A 16,382-nucleotide genomic window follows, 5' to 3' on the forward strand; every position below is an offset into this window, starting at 1 on the left:
TACAAACTATTACTTTAATTTTTGTCGCACTTTCTTTATCTGTAGCTTATTTTTTTTGTCATTTTCTTTGTAATATATTTCAACAAAAACAAACGAAAAACATGAACAATTTTTTGGCAGCTTTGCTTGGAAACCGATCTGGCATGGGTTGAACGGGAATCTCCGCCCATGCCGAGTTTCATTTTGTTTATCGAGCTCTTGACGGCTGGAAATTTGACAATTTTTCTTCTTTTGCACCATCACATTCGTCACTATTCGAAATGCATCCTCCGTTAGCTTCCCATAAACACGAAGGTTGTGAAAAAGTCATCGAAGCATTGGATGCTTGCCATCGTGCCAATTCATTCAACAAGTTTATCGGTGCCTGTAACGATGCGAAAAAAGCAGTGGATGACTGTTTGAAAGAAGAGGTACGGGATCTAGGAGGGATCCATGGCGACCATGTGGAAACGGAAAAAATGCAAGCATACTGACTTATTCTATTTAGTTTCTTATTCATCGAGCAGAGAACAAGGCGCGTGCTGCTGCCAAACGTGCCAAGCTTGAGAAAGCATGGCGAGATCTGGAAGAACCTCCAGCTGAATTCCGAACGGCGGAAACTGACAAGCAGCAGTAAACCACTGATCAATAATCGTTCAGGGATCAATGTCAACCTGGATTCGAATCCATATCGTCATACTATCAGCGTTTCTTTTGTATCAGTGGATTTCGCTCAGCTGCAAGCATCTTATTCTGTATAGCTCCCATTAGCTTGATGATGGACAGGAACTAAATCACTTCATTTTCATAGAAAAACATAGACCCGCTTTGTTTTGCACTTCTTTGCCATTGCGAATAAAAAAAGAAGAAGACGATTTATATTCTCATAATGCAGAAGGTTATATGATGTGGATGATGGTGACAGGCGACCTAGGTTTGGTGATGAATATACGTATCCGATGCTTGCGAAAATGACGAAGTACTACACTATAGAGGGTTTGATGTTTGATGGGGGCATATGGATCATTGAAAGAAAGGGAAAAAGAGACTTTGCTGATGCGTTTGTACATGACTTTGGCTTTGAGTGCTTTGGCTGTTGATTTTGGACGGTTGTCTTGGGGCTTCTTCGTTTAGCGTTTTTTTTGGAATGCTTCAACGGACATTTGAGCCAGCTGAACTTTGGTTTTCAGAAAAGTGGGATTGAAAAAGCATAAGGATTGTTCTGCGATGCCCAAAGTTAACAGCATATCGATAGTGTCGATGCTCGGCTCAAATTCCGTGAGTTGAGCAACAGCATTAAAGAGACGTTGGCGTCGCACATAAAGCATGATATCCGCTAGAAATGGGGACTGCGATGCTTCCGTGCCATACATATTCCATGGATATTCAGTGGGTTCTTGAGGGAACGATACGGGATACTCGTATGTAGGGACAACCACTCCACAGTCTGGTTGAATAGTGTTCGACACGTTCATCCATGAAAAAGACTGGAAAGGATTGACGGACGGTTGACCTGTTGCATCGACGGACGGCATGAGAGGGGGCATAGAAGATGGAATGAAAGCGTTGGGTTGGAAGGCTGTCAATGATAAGGCGGCATTTGAATCAGAGGTGAAAAGAACTGGATAATATAATGCATCGGCGGGAAAAGATGTAGGAGGAGGCGGGTTAAACGATACGGCAAAAGTGCTCGGAGGATCGTTGAACTTTGGCGCGGTTGGTTCGACCATCACGGATGTTCTTCGTTCGCGTTTTTTGGGTTCATGAAAGGCAATACTGATACGTCTGGACATAAGACAAGTACCATTCATTTTTTGCATGGCGTAGCAGGCTTCATTGGCCGTACTGAAGCTGACAAATCCGAACCCTCTGGAGTCCTTGGTACGACGATCTCTCATGACACAAGCTGAGACGATGTGTCCAAAGGATCGAAAAGCATTGAAAAGGTGCGAACTCCGCAATCTCAAATCCAAATTTCGGATGTACAAGTTGCTGTAATCCACCATGGTCTGCGGATCTGACTGCAAACTTGGATGCGGCTTCCCACGACGGCGTGTCTGATTATTCGATTTTACAATCTAAAAATGGATGCAAATGATTCATCGTACAGTATGCGGACATGGATTAATACATACTGTGGACTGTCGACCGCTCACATGTGTTCTATTGGACTGAGATGCTACATAAGGGACAACATGACTGCAAAATAAAAAGGGTCAGTTAGTGAAACTGACGATCCAAAGAGAGACACTCACATGATATTTTTTCGGATCAATGCCTTATGCTGCCGGTGACAGATTAGTGACAGATTAGTAGAGCGGTCATTGAATGTGAAATGAGACACTTTTTTACCATGGCGGCTTCCGCTTTTTCGCTGTCTTCCGACCGTAGAAATTGGACAGAAGCGGTTTTCGTTTGTGCATTACGATGCGTTGGATTAATTTTGCACATTCTCAGTGGACCAAACGGGCGGAATAAATCGTAGAGATGGTCGAGGGAGCTGTCCAGAGGAAGACCACTGACTTGCAGTATCCGATCATCCTTTGACGATTCCACGATCTCCTCTTGTTCATCAAACTGGCTTCGAAGATGCAAAGACTCGCCGTTTTTTAGTTTGATGCCCTTATAAAGGACATACACCCGTTCGGCTAAACAAAGGTTGAGTGATTGAGTCAGTGTGCAATGGTTTATCGGTTTTCACCTTGATCCGCGGTGGCAAATTGGACGTGTCCACTGATGTGATCCGTGTGGTGAGAAAGCTGGATGCTGTGGTGTCGAGTCAATTTCCTTGGTAATACCCAATTAGATGGATGGTATGACTTACTCTACCGGATTACAGTGCTGCAACGCCATGAAAATATCCTCTTTCGAGATGTTGGGCGGAAGGTGGACATAGAGCTTATCACTGATAAGCTGACTGTCACTATTCGCAGTGTCCGGGACTGTATGTGCATTCACCGGACTGGTTCTACGGCGTCTTCGAGGTATGTTTACAACCGCTTGCACTGGCTCTGTGCTAGACATAAGCGCTTCTAAAGCAAGAGAAGAACGAAAAGATGAGTATCAACCCTAGCAAGCGTTGAACAATGTAATGTACACAGGAAAGTGACGATGCCGTTCCAAATCGACATGGAGGTTAATTGGCGTGGCATTGATCGCCGAGCTATCAGTTGGGTCAAGAATGAGGGGAGAGAGGTCTTACATTTATGACGACTTGTGAATTGTCAGCGGGCAAGGGTAGGACAAGGTACAAACGGAACGAATAAGAAGGGGAAAAAAAGTTCGTCAAGACGAGTATTTTTTATATTTATGCGCACAGCATGAGGCGGAATAAAAAATTATAAAAAACCTGAGAGAAATAAGTCAACTGCGGGATTGTTATTAAATGGATGTGCCTGAAATGTGTCAAGACTTCTGTGATTTAAATGAACCCGTTCATGCCGATCTTGGGAGAAATGGTTGCAAGACCGTTCGGAGATGGAGTGTACTCTGAGATTGATGTGTGTGTGAGAGTGTGTGTATGTGTGCCAGACACTTGAGTAACAGGGTCCGGCTGAGTATGGAATGGGAGATGGCGACCGATTTCCCACCTCTTGCAAAGGATGGCCAATGTTCCTTGTTTGGGCAATTATGCTGTGCAACCCTCATGTCCAAATGATTGAGAATAATATTAGGTTACAAATTTCATTCACAGCATTATTTCCCGGATTATACAACTCACAGTTCAACCCAATGCATCTAACCCAAAAGTCTCTTATTCTGTCCAAGTTCCAAGCTACAGTCAATGATTTTGCAATACTACGCCGCACAGCCTTCCTGACGAATCTTGACCTTTGGTGTTTATACACATGCACAGTGGATACGAAATGATCCACAGTTGCCCGATGGATTCTAGGTAAGACTGTGTCACGATGGGATTGTGCCAACTTTGTTGAATGTGTGGGGAAATAAAGAGCATGCGTAGACGGATGAAGATGGGCAGACGTGCAAAGAGTGGGCTGTGTCACGTTCTGTGTCCTGATGGACGGTGTGGCGGAAGATGTGATGGAGAGAGATAACACCGACCGAGGTCAGCGATGCATGGTAGGCGGAAGTTTGACCTGAGCTCGGAAGGAGAAAACTAAAATGAAAAAGAGCGTTGAAAGAAAATCTGCATGAAGGTTGTTGAGACTCAATAGGAGCTGTAAAACACCATTGACAGCTTCATTATATTGAAACACGCATGAGGGAAAAAGCGAATCTTCTCCGCTTTATTTCCAAAGCATGTCCGCATTCATTCAGGGGTATTGCACCGCCCTATATCTTTCCCAAACCACGTGTCCGTAAGTATACCTCCATAACCACCAGCAAGCTTGGCTTGAGCATTTTTTTTTTTTTTTTTTTTGCTTGTATGCGCTCGACGATATATAGGGAAACGGAAAAGCTTTACGTATAGTCAATGATTCCTGAGCATGTGATGATGACAAAGGTAGGCAATATGCAATTGTCTGTCCTTAGCATTGGACCCTTTGCATCAGGAACCCCGCCAGGGAAATGAAAAGGACAACGGCAAAGGATCGACAAGCATGGTGATACGTCTGTGCGGGAAACGATTTGGAGGAGCGATGTTTTCGTCATTTAGTAACCTCGCATCGGCAGGAGTTACCATCTCCGCATGCGGATATGGCTTCATTGTGCATATTTCGTCGATGCCATGGGAAGAAGGGGGTCCCCTTCTCTTCACTGATATATTAATTTAGTGCAATCTACATCACATGAGGCTAATGGGTTACTTTTGAAGTAACTATGGGGTACAATGACATTTTATTTTTACTAAAATACTCTTATCATTTAGAAACGATTGATCTGTGGACATTGAGGGATATGACGATCCATGTCTGAAAACATTGTGGAGAAAAAACAACCGAGAGACCAAACTCAGTCCAGGTTCTCCGAAAAAAAAAAAAAAAACGCAAGGTAGGAAGTTGAATGATCAATGCCAATCGAACAATAGGCAATCCAATGCAAACCAAGTACGGTGGAAGATGCTCAGTACCTATCTCTACGAGTTGGCAGGAATTACTGGAAATGAGCAAATATAATGCTTTGTGTACGACGATGGCCATCCTTTTGGAGTGCAAAAAATAATACCTAATTCATGACATCCCATGGATGACTTCGGTAAATGCTTACCACAGCAACAAATTGACAACTGAGATTTTAGCGGTATGTGAATAAATGACCGTACTATCGGAGGTTCATATAAATCAAAATCATTCGGTCATCACTGGTGTTCCTTTCCATGACGGTCAAACCACAAAGAAAGGAAGCACAGAATTGATTCGTGTGGTGTCTACAAAATGACGAATCTGGAGATGACTAAGTATATTAAAAAGAGTCTACCGAATAGAATTGACGAACCATTTGATCCGTTACTCGGGCAACGAGAGACAGGGCACCATTCAAGGGCACCAAACAGAGAAAGTAATATAACGGGCATAACCGTAAAAGGGAAGATGGGTGGAACAATGATGTTACTCATTTTAGCCCGCACCAATCATTGAATTACGGTGTCGGTGTTTTGTTTTCGTTCCCCTGTTAATTGTTTTTCCGCTTTGCAGCCATTCGTTGCGACCCTTGAAAAAAATTCGAAAATGGTGCAGGCTTTTTTTTTTTTTTTCTGTGCAAACAACGTGGGATATTGAAGGTCAGCTTTCAACCTGCAGCTGAGATAAAGCCTATACTATACGATAATTATGTAGGACAAGTTCGATCATGACAAAAACATTGGTATCAATTAGTTAGTTAATACAAAAATAAAGCTATAAAAAGTGGGTCATAATAAAAAGGAAAAAACCTTTGGATATCGACAAAGAAAAAAAATATCGAGAAAATACGTAACCGCAAAAAAAAGATTTTTCTGTTTCTGTTAATTTGGAACTCAGCTATTGCCACTGTTTAGTATTTTTTTTTTTTGTTACGCGCGTTTTTTTTTTTTCCTTCCCTTTCTTTTCTTCTCCCCCAACAAAAAAAAACCTCACCAGCAGGAAGAGAAAAAGATAACCGGAAAATATGTAAGTTATGATCTCTTTGTATCTACACCTTATCATTACTCTTTTGTTTGATCTTCTTCTCGGCTCGGTGGGTTCAAACTTGTTTGTTCCTTTTGTACACTTCTCTTTGCCTTTTTGAAATAAGTCAGTTTCCAGCGCCGCTGTAGGGCCTTTTTGTGTGTTTACGCTATTTGGCATATTTCTCTTGTTACTCACAAGAGCTGTCAATCTCCAAGTGCTCGACACACTTCATTGTCATTGACACTCTTGATTCCTTCCATCGACCACTCCCCCCTCATTGCTCACTAGCACCTTCCCGTTTCTACGTTTTTCCGATTGCCTTGGTTTCGTCTTTCTATTTTTCTATTTTCCCTCTTCTATTTAAAAAGTTTCAATTTTTTTTTTCTGTGTATTTTTTTTTTTTGTATTTCTTTTTCCACTCTCGGTCGGTTACTTACCTTGAATTACTTGCCTCTCTTTCCTAGTTCTACTCCGCTTCAATATACTCAAAGAATGCAATCGATGCCATATTATCAGCAGGGCTACCAGCAAGCCCCCTCACCTTACGGCGCTAATCCTCCCGTGGCCTCATTAGCCAACGGTGCACCTTCCATGATGACTCATCCCGCCGGTCTTCCTCCTCTTCAGCATCCCGGCTTGGAAGCAGGTGCTCCTACTCAGCCACAGACAAAAAGAAAACAAGTCAAGAACGCGTGCAGTAAGTCATCGACTTTTTTTTTTATCTTTGACCATGGGTGTGTAAGCTAGCGGTTGCTGACCAAGGAATCCATTGTTTTAGCCAACTGCCAAAAAGCCTGCAAAAAGTGTGATGATGCGAGACCCTGTCCTCGTTGCGTCAAGTACGGTATCGCAGATACTTGTGTAAACTCGGTTCGAAAAGAACGCAAGAAGGGCATCAAGCGTGGTCCCTACAAGAGAAGACAGAAGCAAGGTGAGTGTCAAGTTGTTATCGTCATAACGACAGCAACGGTCTCTAATCAACATTTTCCCCTGTAGATGGTGATAAGGGTTCTCGTAAAGACGGTATGCCCGAGCAGCAACAGTATGCACCTGCTATGCGTGCGGCGTCGATGCCCTTTGGTTATCCTAGCAATCTCAATCAATACGGTCAACCCTATGATCCCTACGGTCAATATGCAGCATATCATAAAGATCAAATGATGCCTCAACCTTACGTCGTGAACCCTGTGTATCCACCCACCATGGCTTACCCTGTTCTCGTCCCCGGTCAAGGCGCCGATGGCAGCCAACCTCCTCAGCAGCAACAAGCACAGCATCCATCATACCAGCACTCGCCCATGCCTCAGCATTACGGTGGAGGCATGATGCACCATTCTCCTCAGACATCGCGTCCAATGATGCAACATGGTGATGTTCATCAACCTACTGCGCAATACTACCAACAACCCCACTCGCAACCGCACTCGCAGCGATCAAGTCCACATTTGCAGGAAGTGAAAGCGGATCAGGACGGGTTCATTAAACCCCAACCCATGACTCCTATCCCCAGTACCTCCACTTCCACCAACACCACGTCTTCGCCTGATTCAGGTAATTGTTCAAAGAAAATAATGGCGTCATTTGGATGATCTTTTTGTAGTAACATACTTCTTATTTTATTATAGCTTCATGGATGCAGCGCGGCCAATCCTAGTTGACCTGGACTTTGATGAAACAAAAAAGCTCAAAAAAAACCAAAATCATTATGTGTAAACCATTCATAAAAAATAAGCACAAGACATCCTCTTTTTTATTTCTTTCTATTTCTTCTATTTCTTTCTTCGGGTAAAAAGACTTTTTTTTTTAATTTCGGGCTTCCTTATGAATTTACTTTTTTTCTTTTCTTCATATCATTTCTTTTCCTTTCTTTTTTTTTGTAAATGTGATAATAAATAGATGACAACGAGCATACACGCTTAAAGAATGCAACTTTGAATAGCTGATAGTTAATGGTTTATTTTTGCTCCATCATTTCGATCGAAGGGCTTCTACAGGAAAATGTCGTCATTTGACAGGCACCAATTGAGACAATTCTTTTCCTGTGTTCATCTTTCCCCCTTTGGCAAAAGTGCGAGATGGCTTTACAAAGTATGAGCGTGAAAATTGTAGAACAATGTAACCTATCAACCGGTTGCCGTTTGTATTATATACCAGTTGTCCCGTGGGTTATCCATGACAATACGTCTTGGCCTTTTTTTTTTTTTATCTTTTTTTGGTGTTTTTTTTATGTTGCGAAACGCGCTGTCCCACGGAAGAGATCAAGCGCGACCTTTTTTTTTATTTTATTTTTTTTATTTTATTTCGCGATGCGTTTGCCGGTATTTTTTATGATGTTTTTTTTCGTCGGTATGTCAAACGCGTAGCAGCGGAGAAAAAGTTCGCTGGAGTTTTTTTTTTTCTTTGTCATTGCTTTTTCCTTCTTGTAGAATGATAAGAATGATGTGTCCGTGCTGTAAAACATGTCTTTTCTTGCATTTGTGGCTGTGAGGAAGACGTTCTTTTCTCATGAGCGGTGTGAACTGATGACAGCATGATGCATTCGTTGTACGACATTCATGGTTTTGCACATGTTCACGGAAAACACCATGAAGTAAAATAGCGTGTCAGTATATGATATTCATGATGTATATCCGCTTGTTGTCAACTAACAATCGCGTGTTTTTTTTCATCCATCGTTCACTTGCACTCAAAGGGACAATACGCGTATTTTTTCATGGTCGAGAAAGCATTATTTTTCATCTGATAATCATTTTGAAATGCCGATGCCCAACTCCCAAATTTTGGGCTGTCGTAATCTCTCTGTATCTTGGCCGACATGTTCCGCAGTTTGACACACTTGGTCTATATTTTCAATTCCGGAACATGTGCTGTTTTACATCTTGAGTCCCAGTTGCAGGCATGTGATGATATTTGCTGAATAACAAATGGGAAAGACCATGCACAGAAGTGATTGATTTCTTCCTTTCCGCTCGCACCATTTGACGAATAGTGAAAAAGCATGATCGAATTACGGAAACCTTATCTCTATAAACTGAAATTTTCAGAAATGACTAATTGGCTGAATTGGGTCAAAAGACAGACGGACGCACATGCATTAGAAAATAACAAACACTTCAAGGAGTGGCAAACATTGATTTGCCATATATGGCCAAGCTTGCAGGGCTTCGCAGCCTCTCGGCGAGTTACACAAAGTCCAGGGCTGTAAAAGACAAAGCAATAGTGAATCTGGATTGAAAAATTTCGTATGCACACAAGCCAAAATGAATGTGTCTGTTATTTGTATTTAATTCTACAGGGATACCAAGTGACAGAAAGCAAATTGTAATGACAGAGGCGTTCTAAGCTGGATTGTTAGGAAAGATCTTTAGATAACTCACGACTGCGGTTGGTGGCTGCTTCGATGGCTTTAGCAATGATGTTGCGCAATCCTCCATTTTCTAATGCATTCACAGCCGCTGCTGTCGTTCCGTTAGGTGAAGTAACTTTATCTCGCAATGTTGCCAAATCGTCGCCACTGTCCAACGCCATCTGCACGGCACCCAGGCATGTTTGTAACGTTAGCGCCTTTGCATCTTCCGGTGATAAACCTCCTTCTATTCCAGCATTTTCTAGAAGCGTGCCGTCCCCCAACGGGTGATGAATGAGTGGTTCTCTCCTCAAAGTGAATAATTCAAATGTCACTTACGCATGGCTTCCATGATGAGGAAATAGTAAGCAGGACCACTTCCGCTGACTGCTGTGATCGTATCGAGAAGCGATTCATCTTTGACCCATACCAGTTGTTTTGCAACGGTTCGTAGAATGGTCTCTGTTAGCTCACGCTGCTTTGCATCAACCGTGTCGGTGGCAAATAAACCCACTGCGCCTTCGCCAATCAGCATGGGTGTGTTAGGCATCATACGAATCAAGGATACATTAGACGAAGCGTTCAGCCATCGTCGTATGTTGTCCGTGGTTACACCACCGGCCACCGAAATTAGCAGTGCGTGGGGATTTTCCTTCAGTTTCTCTTTCAGTTCCCCCATCACTGCAGGCATAATTTGTGGTTTAACGGCAAAGAATATAATCTGTGCGCCCTCCACAACTTGTTTGCTGTCTGAAAATGACTTGACGTTGGGATACTTTTCTGTCATGTAGGACCGCCGTTCGTTGAATGGTTCGGAAAACCCCAAGTGATCCTTGGGGTAACCAGAGTTGTAAAGGCCACCCAACATGGCTTCCGCCATGTTTCCACCTCCGACAAACGCGATCATCGGTTGATTTTCCATGTCTTTCACACTCATCGTAATATTATGATCAAACCGCAGAAAATTGGGAGGAAAAGAGATACAAGGTATTCATTAATAGTGGGGTGGGCTAAAAGAAATAAAAAGTTTTCTTAGAATCATTGGCATCGTTTCGCATTCTAAAAAAGAACAATGACACACTGAGTGTTTCCGACTGCGAATGTTTAGGTCAGATTAATTGGAGCCTGATGATTGGATGGCTTTTCTGCATTGGCGTTTTGTGTATTTTTCTTTGTTCGGGCTCGACGAACCACTCTCTTCCTTTAATCGCGTTTGAACAGGATCACTCCGACGACGTCTTGGGAAGAAAAAGTCAAGCAATCCGCGGCCACTAAATAGCTAACAAGGAAGAGTCGCTTTTACAGTCGAGATTTCGCATGCTGTCAGCCGAATGCCCTACTATCGGAACTCTGCAGGAAGATATCGAGCATCTCCCATATATTTTTCTGATAGATACCATTACGAAAGCGAAAAGGCTTTGCCAAAAGTTCTCGTTTCATTACGTTCTGGGAAGGTCCTTCTCTGGCATTTCCACTGAGTTACTGATCATGGTGGTCGGCACGCACCGAGCAGCGACCTATTATTACGTGGCGTGACCTTGTTTCAACGAGAATGTCATCAGTGCTGGTCATTTTCCTATTGCGCTGAAGAAAGATCCTCTTAGCGACTAGCAAATCATCCGAGGCATGTTACGAGCTTAGCTTGCTTTGTATAATGAGATGGGTATGAAAAAGATAAGATGTCTGTTGTGCGTCAATTCCTTGATGGGAAACGACTGGAGCGAAAGATGGGCTTCTTTACTTTTATTACCAGCAGTGTTAGGAGAATAAAAGAAAGGCAATACGGGAGAAGTAGGTGCTGCAGGCTTGCTGCGATCGACTTATATGTTACGGAATTGTTATGAAAGCATACCAGTTAGGCATAGGTGAAATCATGTCTGACTCTGAGGGTACTGGTGGTTGGTGATCCCGTCAAATTCAAATATTCGATTTCTCCTCCGTGACATCGAAAATGAGCGAGTGCCCAACCACTCGTCGGTTGAGCAAGATAGAGCAAATTTGTATGAAGCATACGTCCAGAATCATGGCTCTGTTTCGTTGGATGCTCAGTATGAATACTGTCGGTTACTTTACTGACTGCGAGAAATCGCATTGTGAAGAACAAAAGATTGGATGGTATTCATGAACGACGAGAATGTCAAAGAATAAATCGTACCTTTTTTCTTTTGTACCATAAATGAATACTCTGTCATTGTCATTGATGCTTTGCCAAAAAAAATCTTGTCCCCAGAAAACAAGGCTTTCTTCGGAATATTCAGAAAAGGACTAAAAATACAGACCGCTCACCGGAAACCGGCATTTCGGGAAAGTTTCTAGGTGATTCCAAGATGTGGTTATGGAAACACTAGTAAGTGAAGCACCAGTTACCATGAAAATGCCAATTTTTGCATAGTGTAGTAATACAATAAAGAATCAAACATTTTTCTTTTCCATTATCCATCAACTCCTCTTTTGTATTTTATTCTCATTTTTCTTGCATCAACTCCCTAACTTTTATCAAGATAAATGGTTTTTATCACGACTCCTAGATAGACTTTGGTATTTTATTTTGCCCGTCAACCGCCGGCTCGGCATGATCGTGATGAAGCCAAGGTTACATTGTAAGTAACCAAGAAAGCAGAAAAAAAAGGAGAAGTTGAGCTGGACCAAATGGATAGGATACCAGTAGATTGATGAGTTGCGCGCAATAGGCGCGTTTAGATTATGGGCTTGGGTGTGATCCTTTGTTGCGACAGGGAGGTCGATAATGAATAAAGAAACCCCGATTGGGTGCAGTTGCCTTGGTTGGAGATTAGGCTCAAGCGAGGATTTCCAATCTAGGATGCACCGTGTTCCCCTCTCTTGGACCTGAGTGGAGCGACAAAAATAATTTTTGGTCCCGTAGCCCTCTTTTTTTATTTCTCTTTTCATACGCACCATCTACGCTCCTTTCTCATCATCCACCATAAACCATGGGTGCCAATATGTCCAAGGCTCTCGCCAAACTCTTTGGCAGCAAAGAAATGCGTATTCTAATGCTTGGCTTGGATGCCGCCGGCAAAACCAGTAAGTTTTTTTTTCTCTACTTGGAAACCGTCAGAGAGCGGCGATATCGAACCTCTCCAAGCAAACTTGCTCATCTCAATTCATCATCTTTGTTTAGCTATCCTTTACAAACTCAAACTTAATCAGTCCGTTACCACCATTCCCACCGTCGGTTTCAACGTCGAATCTGTCACTTACAAAAATGTGAAATTTAACGTTTGGGTAACTGTCTTATTCAATCAAACAGACCCTGAAACCTACCTTTCTCTTTTGGTTTCCCTATTTTTTCCCCAAGTCAATTCAACAACACACTAAAGTGACGAAAAAAAATCTTGTTATCTGTAGGATGTGGGTGGTCAAGACAAAATCCGCAATCTGTGGAGACACTACTACACGGGCACGCAAGGCTTAATCTTTGTGATTGATTCCCAAGACCGCGATCGTATTGATGAGGCACGTCAGGAACTGCATCGCATCATCTCGGATCGAGAAATGAAGGAATGTCTATTGCTGGTGTTTGCAAATAAACAGGATTTGCCTGGAGGTAAGACCGAGTTACGAGGAATAATGGGTTGCTCGGTTACTGTGACCTGTGAACAATGTCTAAACTCTTATGTTTGTATTTTTGCATTAGCAATGTCGCCTGCGGAAGTGACGGAAAAGCTTGGATTGAACAAGATGCGTGATCGAGCGTGGTATGTGCATCCCTCGTGTGCTACGACAGGCGATGGGTTATTTGAGGGATTGAACTGGCTGAGCCAAAATGTGAAAACCAAATAACCATCACAACACACACGCACACACACACACACACACATACTTCGCTAGCTTTTCCATGAATGATCCTGCAAAATCGGCCTTGATCTGTTTCCTTGTAGATCCTTTATTCCTCGTTTCCTCCCTTTTTTTTCTTGTTATTTTCTTCTTTTAATATCCTTTGCAAATACCTTTGTTTCTTCTTTCAGGGTTTTTATTATCAAGTTTGCTTGTTTCCTAATATTACATTTACTTTAAAAAAATCTTGCTACCCATCGTCTTCTTTGTTTTACCCACTTACGCGAAAAAATTTGAAACCTTTTTTTTTTCTCTCTTTCCGCGCTCGGGTCATCTTGCTGTAGTTAGCTGCTTTTTCGTCATCTCTGTGTCTAAAGTCCTTTTAGATGAACAATTTCTTTTTGATGATGGTGCAAACATGAAAAAACACAAGGATTTTCGACGCGACGAAAAAAGATGAACGGAATGATGGCATGACCGAAGCAAGGCAATCAACAAATGAAAAAAAAGGGGTTGCTGTCTAGATCTTACGGCTTGTCTTGCCCATGTGCAAGTTACAATTCTATCTAATGCTAAACACCGAGAATATGCACACAGCTGGTTTTCTGACAACAAAAAGGTCATTGAGTCAATACCGTAACATCGTTAATTGTGCCAGATATTTTTTCTTGTTATTGCTACTATTATTGTTATTTGAAGTGTATTTTTTCCTTTTCCTTTTTTACTTTGTGTAATGATGTGTATGTTCATTAAATTGACAAATATGTACAGATTGCATCCACGTTGACGCCAGGCATTGTTCCACTGTCCAGCGGGTGGAAGGATCGGGATCAAACATGCCATATAAACATGCCTTTTCATCGTCGGTGCATTTCGAAAGAGGTTGCCATTGTCGTTGGGGCCGCATGCTTAAAAACTCGTCATACTTTGGATCGTCTTCGCAGGCCTGCAGGAATGGAATACAGCGATATAAGAAACAATGCCAAGTCACCGCCGCACTCCAAATATCGATTGCTCGTCCATCGTAGCCCGTCTTGGCACTGTCTGTCCAGAGCTCAGGTGCCCAATACGGTTCCGATCCACATCGTCCGTAACATTCCCGAGTGTCTTCTGTGTAGCACGATTGCACCACATCCGCTACGCCAAAGTCGGCAATTTTGAGCACTCCGTCGCGTGTCATCATTAAATTTTCAGGTTTAATATCTCGATGTGCTACCCCGCACTCATGGATGTACTGCAATCCCAGAAGCAATTGTTTCAAAAGACAATCCATTTCCGCATCCGTCAAGTTGAAATCTTGCAAGATGGAAAACACGTCGCCGCCACCACACTAGGATCAAAAATCCAACCACCAATCAGTTTATCTTTTCTTCCTTTTTGGTCTTGGTCTGATTGATGTAATAAGATAGGGGAAATAACCCATGGGCGTTGCGATCCATAGATATAGGGGGAAAATGAAGAGGAGAAAGAGGGCTAGGAAACCAATTATGTAGAAAAAAAAGACCACTTACAAATTCCATGACGGAGCACCAGCGTCCTTTATTATCTTTCAACAGGTCATAAACATGAATTACATGTGGGTGCTTCAGGGTGTTGCTGATGCAGAATTCGCTAATGAGCCGTTTCTGGTAATGTCGCCGACTCTCTTCACGATCTCGTTTATAGTACACTTTTATGGCCAACACGGACGATAATTGATTTTCTCTGAAATGACTGGCCATGGGTCGCTCCATCAATCGAATCTTGGCAGTTGCACCTGTGCCAATAATTTTCCCTTTACGATAAGCGGGATATTTTTCATGTAACAGGGCTTCTTTTGTGTAATGAGTGGGCGACGAGGGCGACACATCATGATACGGTGTTTGTAGTCGTGGACGTTGCGATATTAGGTTTCGTGGCATGGCTTGATCACTTGATGCAGTGCGTTTGCATTCTGTCTGGCTGGATAAAGCAGTAGAAAATGACAAACGGGGCCACCTTGCAGCACACAAGGACGGTGCATGGTTTGATTGTGATCGGCACTGTTGATTCACTGATCCGTCGGCCGGCACAGACCCAGGTGGAGCGTATTGACAACGACTACTCATGGCCAGCGCCGCTGCTATAGAACCTACCATGGCTACGGCTTCCACGGTTTTACATGCGTCGTCCGAGGCTACAAACGATGCGGCCGAAGACTCTCGTGATACATGGCGTAGTGAGAGTTGCGATAATTTACGTCCCAAAACCGAGAGCACCGGGGCCGATGAGCTGGTTCCATTGTGACCAAAGAAATCCTGAGCTCGCTTTTTGTATCGTTGAAACGATGACTTCTTCACCAGCGTCGACGGCTGAGCGGTTCCGGGACCAAGAGATGATAATGCACCGGTAGGCGATAATGGCTTTTGTGGGTGGATCCATGACGAGAAAGTCACGGATGAGTTGTTGCAGGCAATCATCACCGATTAAAAACGAATACAAGTCCGGATAAGGATTAGGAAGCTAAAACTCTCTTTTTATATTCAAATATGTAATAAAATGAGAAGCAGAAAAAAAATATGATATTTTTTTTTTATAAAAAGAGGAGCAGAATCCAAGGAAAATTATCCAAACAGGATCAATGCCAAAGTCAATGGGCCACATGCATGACCCCTGACAAAAAAAAAAAAAAAAAGAGATCCTCCACCTTTTTTTGCTCATTTTGAGGTCACCCTCGGCGATCCCTTTTGGCTTGGCAACTGACAGTCTGTTTACAAACGCATTTGCAAAAAACGCTTGGCAGCCAGATTCAGGGAGATGTGATCGCCTTTTTTTATTTTTTTTTGTGGTTCCTGCTTTTTATAGCATTCATGTGTAACAAGGCATGCGTCTAAAGTTGGGTCTTTGATATGTGCTTGCGTTTCAATTTTTTTCAATGGATCGGTCATGGCAATAGAAAAGGCAAAGGGCGGAAAACGTCAATGTTACAAAACTCAAAAGAAATATATGTGCGCTGATGTATATCAAGACATATTGAAGCCTGAGTGAGTCATTTACAGTTATGTCCCAAGATGGAGCAATTAGCATATATTATACAAATTGCTCGTCATTATCCTATCTGTCATCCGAGATATCTACATATCCATAAGACAGTCGATCTACCCAACCAATGCGAACAAGGGCAAATTGACTAGATGGTTTCAGCTAGTATTCACATTCGCAGATCAATGTATTTTATTTTGGCACGA

General features: G+C 42.6%; 6 protein-coding genes across 6 annotated transcripts; 3 read left to right on the plus strand and 3 right to left on the minus strand.

Annotated features, from left to right (window-relative positions):
- Nucleotides 1-260: 260 nt before the first annotated feature.
- On the plus strand, nucleotides 261-616 carry BYT42DRAFT_613584 (uncharacterized protein; the record flags this gene model as incomplete). Its single annotated transcript, XM_051571753.1, has 2 exons — nucleotides 261-410; nucleotides 488-616. The coding sequence occupies 2 exons, from the start codon at nucleotides 261-263 to the stop codon at nucleotides 614-616; spliced, it is 279 nt and encodes a 92-aa protein (XP_051423603.1).
- Nucleotides 617-1,109: 493 nt separating this feature from the next.
- Nucleotides 1,110-3,003, minus strand: BYT42DRAFT_613585 (uncharacterized protein; the record flags this gene model as incomplete). The annotated part of the gene is made up of 6 exons (XM_051571754.1): nucleotides 1,110-2,057; nucleotides 2,115-2,178; nucleotides 2,235-2,263; nucleotides 2,332-2,627; nucleotides 2,681-2,745; nucleotides 2,804-3,003. The coding sequence occupies 6 exons, from the start codon at nucleotides 3,001-3,003 to the stop codon at nucleotides 1,110-1,112; spliced, it is 1,602 nt and encodes a 533-aa protein (XP_051423604.1).
- Nucleotides 3,004-6,524: 3,521 nt separating this feature from the next.
- BYT42DRAFT_496443 (uncharacterized protein) lies at nucleotides 6,525-7,621 on the plus strand (the record flags this gene model as incomplete). The annotated part of the gene is made up of 3 exons (XM_051564421.1): nucleotides 6,525-6,729; nucleotides 6,811-6,963; nucleotides 7,029-7,621. The coding sequence occupies 3 exons, from the start codon at nucleotides 6,525-6,527 to the stop codon at nucleotides 7,619-7,621; spliced, it is 951 nt and encodes a 316-aa protein (XP_051423605.1).
- A 1,931-nt stretch (nucleotides 7,622-9,552) lies between these two features.
- Nucleotides 9,553-10,398, minus strand: BYT42DRAFT_568234 (uncharacterized protein; the record flags this gene model as incomplete). The annotated part of the gene is made up of 2 exons (XM_051568149.1): nucleotides 9,635-10,398; nucleotides 9,553-9,575 (listed from the first exon to the last, which is right to left on the minus strand). A coding segment is annotated over exon 1 (602 nt), but the record flags the coding sequence as incomplete, so codon positions are not given.
- A 1,810-nt stretch (nucleotides 10,399-12,208) lies between these two features.
- BYT42DRAFT_320731 (CPS1 protein) lies at nucleotides 12,209-13,344 on the plus strand. The gene is made up of 4 exons (XM_051563009.1): nucleotides 12,209-12,423; nucleotides 12,521-12,624; nucleotides 12,748-12,946; nucleotides 13,037-13,344. Exons 1-4 carry the CDS (start codon nucleotides 12,330-12,332, stop codon nucleotides 13,180-13,182), a joined length of 543 nt encoding a protein of 180 aa, XP_051423607.1. The 5' UTR covers nucleotides 12,209-12,329; the 3' UTR covers nucleotides 13,183-13,344.
- Nucleotides 13,345-13,725: 381 nt separating this feature from the next.
- On the minus strand, nucleotides 13,726-15,737 carry BYT42DRAFT_568239 (kinase-like domain-containing protein). Its single transcript, XM_051568150.1, has 2 exons — nucleotides 14,688-15,737; nucleotides 13,726-14,506 (listed from the first exon to the last, which is right to left on the minus strand). Exons 1-2 carry the CDS (start codon nucleotides 15,612-15,614, stop codon nucleotides 13,898-13,900), a joined length of 1,536 nt encoding a protein of 511 aa, XP_051423608.1. The 5' UTR covers nucleotides 15,615-15,737; the 3' UTR covers nucleotides 13,726-13,897.
- Nucleotides 15,738-16,382: the final 645 nt, after the last annotated feature.

This window comes from Radiomyces spectabilis (assembly GCF_025331425.1).
Source record: "Radiomyces spectabilis strain NRRL 2753 chromosome Unknown BYT42scaffold_6, whole genome shotgun sequence".
Taxonomy (NCBI): domain Eukaryota; kingdom Fungi; phylum Mucoromycota; class Mucoromycetes; order Mucorales; family Radiomycetaceae; genus Radiomyces; species Radiomyces spectabilis.

Bases quoted from the DNA above. Each gene is read 5' to 3' on its own strand.
- BYT42DRAFT_568239 (XM_051568150.1), bottom strand. From the start codon at position 15,614: ATGATTGCCTGCAACAACTCATCCGTGACTTTCTCGTCATGGATCCAC. The intron at 14,507-14,687 runs GTAAGTGGTCTT...TTTTGATCCTAG, and splicing joins GGTGCTCCGTCATGGAATTT to TGTGGTGGCGGCGACGTGTT.
- BYT42DRAFT_320731 (XM_051563009.1), top strand. From the start codon at position 12,330: ATGGGTGCCAATATGTCCAAGGCTCTCGCCAAACTCTTTGGCAGCAAA. The intron at 12,424-12,520 runs GTAAGTTTTTTT...ATCTTTGTTTAG, and splicing joins GGATGCCGCCGGCAAAACCA to CTATCCTTTACAAACTCAAA. The intron at 12,947-13,036 runs GTAAGACCGAGT...TTTTTGCATTAG, and splicing joins TAAACAGGATTTGCCTGGAG to CAATGTCGCCTGCGGAAGTG.